The following is a 9,836-nucleotide window of genomic DNA, read 5'->3' on the forward strand; positions in this document are numbered from 1 at the left end:
AAACCGAGGTTCAGAGGAGATTCAGGTGGGCTGCAGCTACAGTTCTCACTGTCATGGATTAGACAAAGCTTAGAGAGATACTCACAGAGATGAACTGACTGATCCTCTGTGTGGCTCTAGAAGTTTCCATCCTTTCTTGGTAGTTTTGCTTCCCTTTTGTATTTCCTATGGAAAACAGTTCTTGAACAACTCAGGATGATTAGACACATAACACAAGCCCGCACCATCTTGGTGTAGTGCATCTCCTTCAATATCAGCAGTCTTGGAGGCTGAGGTAAGAATGTGCTTTCTTTATGGTTTTCTTTTTTTTTTTTTAATCTTTCTGTCCTTGCTGTCTTACAGAACTTTTGGTGACAATTATGTCTCAGTTCAGAGAATGAATTTCTGTGAACGTTTTCAAACACGGAAGTCATTTGAGCGAACATTAGATTTTAGAGAAAACATTTTAGTACCTAAGTGTAATCAATTTGGTTGATATAAAATATGACAAGTGTATTTCTTCTACTCAACATATGTCAATTTCTGTCAACCCCAGGCACGTGTCACTCATCCTGATGGCCAGCGGCTCAGAGAAGTGCGGAGGTTGACATGGACCTTGGAATCTGGCAGCATTGGCTTTAGACCCTGGTAGTGTTGGAACTTAGCAGTTCCCCGTGGTTTTCCATACAACATTTGTTTGAAATCAAAGCTTTCTCAAGTCTAAATGCAGCCCCAATCTATGGACAGATTCTCACACAGAAGACTGTATGTGGAATGCACATTGTTGAGAGTTTTATGCATTTATCAATCCATTTATTGAAAACATTATGAGAAGCAAGAGATTGGAGGGGCTCATGGGGCAGCAGTGAGCTTAGGGGGAGAAGGAAACAGCTGCTGGGAACTTTGCAGACTCAGTGTGCTGGCGATGATGGTCTAACCTCATCTTAGAGCTTCCTCTTCAAGACCCAAGATAACAGCCCAGCCCTTTCCACATCATAAACCATAGGGCCGAGCATTGTCTAATGATCTGACTGAGAGGAGAGAAGGTTAGGGAGTCAGGAACACAGGAAAGGGGTTGGAGTGAAACTGAATGGAGGATTCCTGGAAATCATGCCAACTCCTGAAATGGAGCTCATCTGGGGAGATGTTGGGGGACAGGGGCTTTCTTTACAAGTGAGTAGAGGGAGCTGAGGTAAAATCTCGGGGAGAGGGATCTCGGCTCCCAGGTGGGTTACAGATGCAGTCCAGACTTCAGGTAACTGTATAATCAGGACTAATGATCTTGCCTCAAATCTCAAAGAAAAACCCTTCCAATTTCCCTAGCTAAATGTATTCTAATTGCCAATTCCCCTTCCTCAACCTGGCTAGCTAAGCCATCTGTAACTTGACCCATTCCTCTGTGGTAAACCTTTTCACACAACCATCTTTCACACGCCAGGAATCTGGCTTTTCAGCGAACACTGCACAGCAGAATCTCTCCACTCTGAGCGCACACACATACGCACACACGGCTCCTGAATCCTGCACTTCAATGAATTTGCACGTGTACTTGATCTTCTCCTTCTCCTCACAAAAGTGAGTGACAGGCAGCTGTCGGATGCACTTTTCTATTGCACTCTCTAACGTCTTAGGCTGGCAGTTTTTTTCTTCAAAACCAACTATTTCTTGTGTTTTTTCATCCAAACCAATAAACAGATATCCCCCGTCAGTGTTGGCAAAGGCAGAAACAGTTCGAGGGAGAATCTCTTTAACTCGCTGTAGCACCTTTTTTGTTTCAAAGGACTTATATTCAACATTTATGGACTCACTAAAAGAGAATTTTTCCTTTTTTGTAAGTTTTGACTGTTTAAAAAAAGCAGCAGCCAACTCCTGGATGTGGGCTTCTTCCTGAGTATCATCACCAGGCCATTCTGAAGACCTTGCTGAAGGTGACCTTTCTCCTGCGCCCTTCAAATTTTCTAAGAACTCCTGCGCAGCATAAAAGTTCATTTCTACTGAAGATGCCCCATTTCTCATGTACAAATTGGTTGCAATGGTGGCAGGCTTCCCAACAGAGATATCTGAACTTTGTGATTTTACACAGACAAAGAAGTAGGATTGATCTTCCCTAAATTCTGGGTGTGCCAAAATCTTGTTAAAAGAAGTTTCCAAATCATCTCCTATTCCGTATTTGGTCCAATTATAATCCTGATTTTTAATGTGAGCCTTGATCTCTCCCTCTCCAGAATTTATTAGAGCACATAGAGCTTTTAAAATGTTTCTCTTCTCTTCTTCCCTGTCACGATTTGCCATTTTCTTCCTACTTTCTGTCCCAAGAGTGATTTCTCCGGCATTGAGAATCAGCACAGGATGGGTGCGTTCAACAGTGATGCTCATTTTCCAGCAGTTCTGCCACTTCTGAGCTGAGATCCTCACCTGTAATGAGACAGATACTTTAGTGTTGGGCTGAAGAGGAGTCGGCAAATTCTGTGCTGAAAAGCTAACAACAAAAATTGCTTGCTGGGTGTGTTCCTGGGACTGGTCTGTGTGCAGACCGAGGAAATGGGTAACTGCGAATGGATTTTTAGACTGTGGTGGTATGTATATGTAGTGACTTGTCACCGTGTTTTTCTATATTCATTCTGATCCTTCAGCATTTTAGCTTCATTTGATCAGTGACTTAACTCCTTCCTAACATTCAATGTTATGGAACGTGGATTCTGTTTCTTTTCTTACAATAAAGCACAAGCATAATTTGCCTATGGTTTGGGTTTTTGTTTGTTTGTTGGTGAGCAAACAATATTATTTTATTCATTACTTTTTATTTTTCTTTTAGTAATTTCAGATGTTTGTCCATCAGTTGTCTACTTTAATGGCAAAATTGCCTTTGGGGATCTAGGGACATACAAAAACAAAGTAGGTCGATTATCTTCCTTTTTTTCAAGGAATGAATTCATTCACAAATTTTGACCATTATTCTTGAAGAAGATGGACCAGGCTGTGATCTCCTACTCTTATTAGACACCCACACCCTTACGGCGAGTTAGGTTCTTACATATGAAACAGAAGCATCGTGGCCCAATGCCTATGTTTTTTCAAAGGTCATACAGTTCTTTACTCTGGTGGTTCTGAGGCCTCTGGGAGGTTTCTAGGTCACGAAGACAGTGTCATCTAACTGGCCATAAGATCTGGAAAAAGGGCCTCCAGACAGCTAAGCCCACCCTGTGCTACATGACGTCCCAGGGAGATGTTAGCAGTTGGCAAAGGGAAGAGGATTGTCCCTAGATCCTAACCGTCTTCCTTTGCAACTCTACACTTACACTGTGAGAAACAAATATGTTATTCATAACCAAGCTTGTGCTATTTTATTGTATCACACTGAAGGACATGAGGCAGCCATTTTCAAGTTCTGTGTCTCTCACCTTTGGTGTTATGCTTTTAAAAACTCCAGAGTACATCTCACTATAGACAGCGACCTGAAATGATTTAACATTTGCCAACTACTACTTCTTGTTGCTGTTTGCTTAGGATCTTACTTATTTTTATTTTACGCCTATGGGTGTTTTGCCTACATGTATGTCTGTCACCATGGGAGCGTGGTGCTCACAGAGGACAGATGAGAGCATTAGTACCTCTGGGACTGGATGTCAGCCTGCAGGTGGGTGCTGGGAACAGATCCCTGGTCTTGATTTTCCCTGGGATCACATATCATTCACAATCAGTTTTGTATTACAACAATTAACTGTGTACATTAAAAATACATTTACCAAATACATAATCCCATGTGTAGTATTACAACAATTAACTATGTGCATTAAAAAGGCTTTTACCTGATAAATAATCCCATGTGTTGTATTATTGTGTTAACGAGAGGGTTGCCAGTGCAACTTTCAAATGTTTACTGTCACTGTTCTACTACAATAGCTCAGAGTGACTAGAGTTTAAGTATGCTAATCACATCAGATTCTCACTAAAGCCAAGAGTTCCGTCATGGAGTCCCTAATCCCAGATGCAGGATGTTTCTATAAAGATCTGCTGGAATGGGGGAAGGAGCATGGGAGGCCAGAACAGGTAGACAGAATGGAGTCAGACTCTGCCAAATAAGAAATAGAACCCTACTGGAGCAAAATCATGGGATGAAAGGGTTGGAATTTCTGGAAATGGAGACTTAGGATAAAACAGAAGGTATACTGACCTTCTGCCTGTGGTATGTAAAATAGCTAAAACCATCTAAGCACATACAGCTCTGTGCTTGGAGACCGAGCTTCTGAAATCAGAATTACTCAGTCATACATAGAAGATGAAATGCCTAGGAATTTGGAAATGAACTAGCAAATTCTTCTCTGGAGGATGACGTCAGACTCTTCTCCACCAGATTTATCATGGGGAAGCCTACAGGTTTCTGTCTAGGGCCTTAAAGAGAACACACTGTGATTGCAAACCAGGAACAAGCAGCACCAGACACAGCATCCCTCAGGGATACCTAGAAACTCAGAGCAGAGCAAGAACAAAGCTGCCTTCTTGAGAGATCTTCATTCAAAGAGGACCCAGGGAGAAAACATTTGAATGTTACTGAAAGACATTCCAGAAGTGAGGCTGGGGCAGAAGTCCTGATCCTGGCAGGGCAATTCCAGAGAGGTTACCCGGACACCATCACTTGTGCACAGCTTTACACTCCAGTAGTCTTGGTGCAAAGAAAACAGTGAGAGAGGGAGAGGGAGAGACAGAGACAGAGAGAGAGAGACACAGAGACACACACAGAGACAGAGATACAGACAGAGACAAAGAAGGGCAGAGACCGAGAGACACAGAGAGACAGAGACACAAAACACATAAAGAGAAACAGAGAGATACAGATAAAAGAGAGACAGAGTGCTCTGTTTATGTCTTGCCTACATTTCCTTTCCTTAGTATAACTAGTCAGTGTTGCTTGGCTCGTACTTCTTCCATGGGAGGGCTGCTCCAGACTTGAGACCATTTTTGCTGATGGACTGCCTGAAGACATGCTCACCATCACTGCAAAAGAAAGCAAGGAGCCTAGGGGTGGGGCGCACCTGTCACCTCAGCTCTTGCAAGGCTGAGTCAGAAAACAACCTGGAAGATATTCTTGGGCAAGATTCTGTCTGCTACAGTCTCCTTACTGGATAGGTTCTGGGGTATGGGGTGTAAGTAGGGAGGAGACACCGAAGGCAAACAAGAAACAAAACTGAAACTCTAGTCAGGTTATGGGAATTGCAGTTTCATTTCTGCCCAGATGGAAGGTGCAGCCCCACCCTGTTGTATGCAGTGCTAAGCAGTCTCTGTTACTCATTCCCTCCCAGCCCCTCTCATCCACCATCCCCTTAATCAGGCGCTGTCCGAGCCAGCACCCCTGGGTCACTCCCCAACATGGAAAGGGAACAGGACCCACATCTCACAGTAAAGTGCTGACAGAGCATGCTCACTTCCTGGCAAATTTGGAACTCAGGAGAACTGTAGTGGAATCATCTTATAGAGTCTGTGGGAGAGCCTGAGACCTGAGCTATGTCATTTCAACACCCATGACTATAAAGTAATTTCCATGATTCAAGTTCTCTCCCTGAAGCATCTAACCAAAAAATGGTCTTTAACAACTAAGCTGGACTCTGGGCTCAGCAAACTCCAATACCTATATGAAACTCACTGATATCCAGAAGCATTGAGTTGGGTTTAAACATTAGTAGTTTCTTTCAAAATTCTTTATGCTGCTGTTAACTGGATAAAATTCTCAGCACTGAAATCAAAATGTTTGCTGTTGTTACCTTTGGCGGAAAACAGATGCCAATCAGGCAGGTGACCCTAAATATGCAAGCAGAGCTGGTTGGTAAGAAGGCACAGAATGAGGACACAGGAGTGAGAAAAGCTTCTCTAGGGAAACAGCTGTAGGGCATTTGCAGCTAGGATGCTGCTTTGCCTCTTGGGGGAGCAATGTTCTTGTATTCTAGAGAAAAACCTCCAGGGTCTAAGGGTCTTAAATCTGCTTAGTTTCAGAGTGGAGTTCTTCATTGTTTAAGGGCAATTTCCTCCTACCTTCCCACAGACTCATGTCTCCAAGAAGATGGAGCACCTTCAGAGGAGCTTGGAGGCCTGCTCAATCCACTGCCTCAGTAACCCCTCCTTCACCCTCTCAGAATATCTCAGGTCCCTCCATCGGGATCTGTAAGTAGCCCAATCTAGGCAGACCAAGGGAGGAATTTTGCTCTCATGCCACGCTCCCCTAGTATCCAAGTCCTCCGCAGTCAGTGATGGAGGCTATGGAGGTCCCAAGGAGCCAGAATTCCTAAAGAGATGTCAAAGCAGCCAGGGTCCTCCTTAGAGCTCTAGGTTGTACTGGCAGCCCCACCTCATCCCACAGCCCACAGAATAAATTCTGGGTGGGCACCAGGACAGAGAGGTCTACACATGTTGAGACAGAGGCAGCTGCCATGGAGGGTGGCTCACTCACCTAAGCTGCTCTACTGAAGTTCCTTCAGCTGCTTGAAGCCAACTGTGATTTGGCTGTGCTGCGGACACCTGCTGGCCAGAAGAAGGAAGGCAAAAGCAGTGACGTGGTGGCTGTCTCCAGAAGTCCCTCTCAGCACTTGGATTTGAGGGGACAAGCTGCAGTGCCTCTCAGCTTTTGTTTTGACAGACTTTGGGGTTTGGACTGATTCATCCTCTCTAGGTCCTGATTTCAGTTTTGGGGAACCTGAGTTTCATTGGTTGACGTCACTCCAGGAAGTGTGAGAAGGCTCCTTCAGCACTTTGATCACCTCTGTGATTGTCCCTCCACCTGTCAGAATAGACGAACAAGGCTTCTAGACTTTTGAACTCAACCTTTACAACTTCACTCTAATCCCCAGGGCAGCGCTGCGGTTGACACTCAGAAAGAATAGGTGACACTAGGCAGAGGTGAGAGCCTCTCCAGGGAGGAAGGTTGGAACACGAGGCTGAGACAGGGGAGGCAGAGTAGGATGCTGGCTCACAAGGCACAAGTTGCATCTCCTGGATCTTTGGAAGATGGGTTTCTATGGGAGGCTCCAAGGGCGACCCTAGCCAACACGACTCACCTCTCTTTCTATCTTTGTGCCCTCTCTTTTAATAAAATAAGTTTCCATGACTCAATGCATTTAAGATCCAAAAGCCAGCTGTGAGGAGACAGATTAGGCTGTAGCATGGAGAGGAGAGAAAATGAAGGGAGTCAGCAAGGAGGGAAAGTCTAGGAAAAGTAAGAGGAGAGGGAAGGCACCGGGTGGCAGAGTTCCCGAGAGACCCAGCTGTCAGTGCCTCTCCACCATCAGCCTCGGCAGGCATGGAGCCTGGGGATGACTCCAGCACCCTTGGGCGAGACACGCAAGTTCAGGGGAAATACATCAGGAACAAGACGACGACGACATTCTGCCCCAAGATCTTCCCCTGCCTTAACTACTGTAAGTATAAATGTTAATTTATTACAGTCAGGTTTGGATCTTCTGTTACATACTGCAGTTAGGACAACACCACATGCAATCAGTTATCTTCTTGCCTTCCCCACTACTGTTATGTTCCTGAGCTTCTGGGTCCTCAGAGGGAAATGGTGCCTAAGACCTTGATCTTGGGGCTGGAGAGATGGCTCAACAGTTAAGAGCAATGACTGCTCTTCCAAAGGTCCTGAGTTCAAATCCGAGCAACCACATGGTGGCTCATAACCATCCATAAGGAGATCTGGCACCATCTTCTCTCTTCAGACACCCTTATCTGGAGTGTCTGAAAACAGCTATTGTGTATTTACATATAATAATAAATAAAAATCGTTTAAATAAATAAATAAATAAATAAATAAATAAGAAAAAGAAAAAAAGACCTTGATCCTAAACTTGATCTGCAAACACAAACTTGTATCCGGGTCCCCTTGCACACCTGTTGGACCAGCTTACAACACTTGGCATAATCAGAATTTCTTGTTTTCTAGAATCCTTGAAGTTTCAGTTGAATCTCATATGTTGCCAAATATATATTGCTATATGTGTTTTATGTATGTAATACATGTATACTCATACATACATGGCAGAATGCTATGCAGATGGAATGAAAAATGAAATCATGTTCTTTGTAGGAAGGAAAAGAGAAAGGAGGAAGAAACACTCACCATGGTGAGTAAAATGACCCAGAAATGCAAATACTAGTTAGCATCTCTACTACATGGAATTTCACACTCTGTTGAGTAAAGAAGGTATCTGAAGGTAGGAGGAAAAAGAAATGACAGAAGCTGGAGTGGCCATATATGACAAATATTACATTTCTCTCATTTGCAGAATCCAGGTCTATATATACATGGCCACCAGAGGGGGACTGTGGGGTGAGTAAGGTCACCATCAGAAAGGAGAGGAAGAAGAGGGGAGAAAAATGGAGAGGTGACTGTCAGTGAAGTACAATGGCATTGTGTGTGAAGGTGTAACCAGTACACTATTTTATGTGTTGGATAAAAACAATTTAATCCTGAGCAAACTGATATCCCAGCTCCTCCAGGTCTGTCTACTCAACAGCAGGAGCCATATCTCAGATCCCAGAAGGATAAACTCCTTACCTTAGAAAGCATCTGTCAGAGGAGACAACAGTGCTATCCCCAAGGTCCTTGAGAGAAGGGGAGTGGGTGATTGAGTGGCAAGCTTTGGGGCGATTGTCAGGCCCAAAGTGAGTTGGTCATGATGGTTGTGCCCCTTCGTGCCATTTAAGGCTTGCTGGGCGCCTACTGAGCCACTGTGGTCATCGGGCATCTCTGTGGTCGTTGGGCATCTCTGTGGCCGTTGGGCATCTCTGCAGCAGCAGCAGCATCTAGCTCCATAGGCAGCATCCCAGTCATGCACAGATTAGGGTGTGGTGCTTGATTTCATAAATTCTGAGAATTGAGGGCCAGGCTGGAGAATCCTGTGAGAGCCTTAAAGAACATCACCACAGGAACTACTCCTCACTAATGCAGCCCTTACTGGAGAGTGATACAGGTCTGAAGGTTAGAAGAAAAACCAAGTGACCACCTAGAACATTAAGAGAATAAAATTGTGAATGTTATTGCACAAATGGGCTAGCATAGAGGAACACACACACACAGATCTTAAGCTTGGGTTGAAACATCTAGAAGACCATGGAGGCAAGCCAGCCCTGCACCTTTAGGTAGAACAGCATACACTGGCTCTGGAAGTGCTGAGAAAGGGCACTTACCAGAATGTCCCAGGCTAATTCATCAGCATTTGATTCCCATTATGCATCTTGTATGTGTGCTCTGGGTAGCCACCTGCATGGTACCGCTCATGAAGACTCATGACAGGATACTCAGAACTCTGTTCCTTGTGGCTATTATTGGCACTCTCCATAAGCCCTAGGAAGTTGTTTCAGCTAAGTGATCTGGTTCTTGTCATTGTCAGGATGACACTGAGGCAGCAGGTCACTGTCCAAACTTTGCAGTGTGTTTTACTGGATGTTGACAACATACCTACTCTAAGGCTTTGTACTACAAGGTAGCCAAGTGAGGCTTGCTTACATCTAGAGGAATCATCTTTCCCCAGGTGCAATGGAGGTAGTGTTTTGGGTTTGGTTTTTGGTTTGTGTGCTTGTTTGCTTGCTTGTTTGTTTGTTTTTACCTATAAGAAACTTTCAACAAAATTTCAGACCATTTTTATGTAGCATGGTTTTTCTTGACAGGCAAATCCTAAATAGACCCTTAATACAAACCAACAATCTGGAATATCCTGAAGGAAATTCTAGACAATGTCTTGAAGGAGAGGCACACACATATACACATAATCACACACACACATTCATATAGACAAACACACATAAATAAATGCATTTAATAAAACCCTTCAGAGGTTTTTTTTTTTTTTTAGTTCTAGAGGCTAAATAAG

At 44.0% G+C, this 9,836-nt stretch overlaps 2 protein-coding genes across 4 annotated transcripts in view; both read right to left on the bottom strand.

Moving 5' to 3' along the window:
- The window catches only part of LOC127693540 (ribonuclease SLFN12-like), a 200,824-nt gene extending 194,304 nt beyond the window's left edge, over positions 1–6,520 (bottom strand). The window contains exon 1 of one of the 3 annotated variants that reach the window (XM_052194478.1): positions 6,422–6,520. The gene's annotated coding sequence lies outside the window, so the exon portion shown is untranslated. Of the gene's footprint in view, positions 1–4,854; positions 4,894–6,421 lie in introns of those variants that run through there. The other 2 variants (XM_052194480.1, XM_052194481.1) reach the window with 2 other exon arrangements.
- LOC127693539 (ribonuclease SLFN12-like) lies at positions 748–6,520 on the bottom strand. The gene is made up of 2 exons (XM_052194476.1): positions 6,422–6,520; positions 748–2,394 (listed from the first exon to the last, which is right to left on the bottom strand). The coding sequence occupies exon 2, from the start codon at positions 2,353–2,355 to the stop codon at positions 1,348–1,350; it is 1,008 nt and encodes a 335-aa protein (XP_052050436.1). The 5' UTR covers positions 2,356–2,394; positions 6,422–6,520; the 3' UTR covers positions 748–1,347.
- Positions 6,521–9,836: the final 3,316 nt, after the last annotated feature.

Source organism: Apodemus sylvaticus, chromosome 10 (assembly GCF_947179515.1).
Source record: "Apodemus sylvaticus chromosome 10, mApoSyl1.1, whole genome shotgun sequence".
Lineage (NCBI taxonomy): Eukaryota > Metazoa > Chordata > Mammalia > Rodentia > Muridae > Apodemus > Apodemus sylvaticus.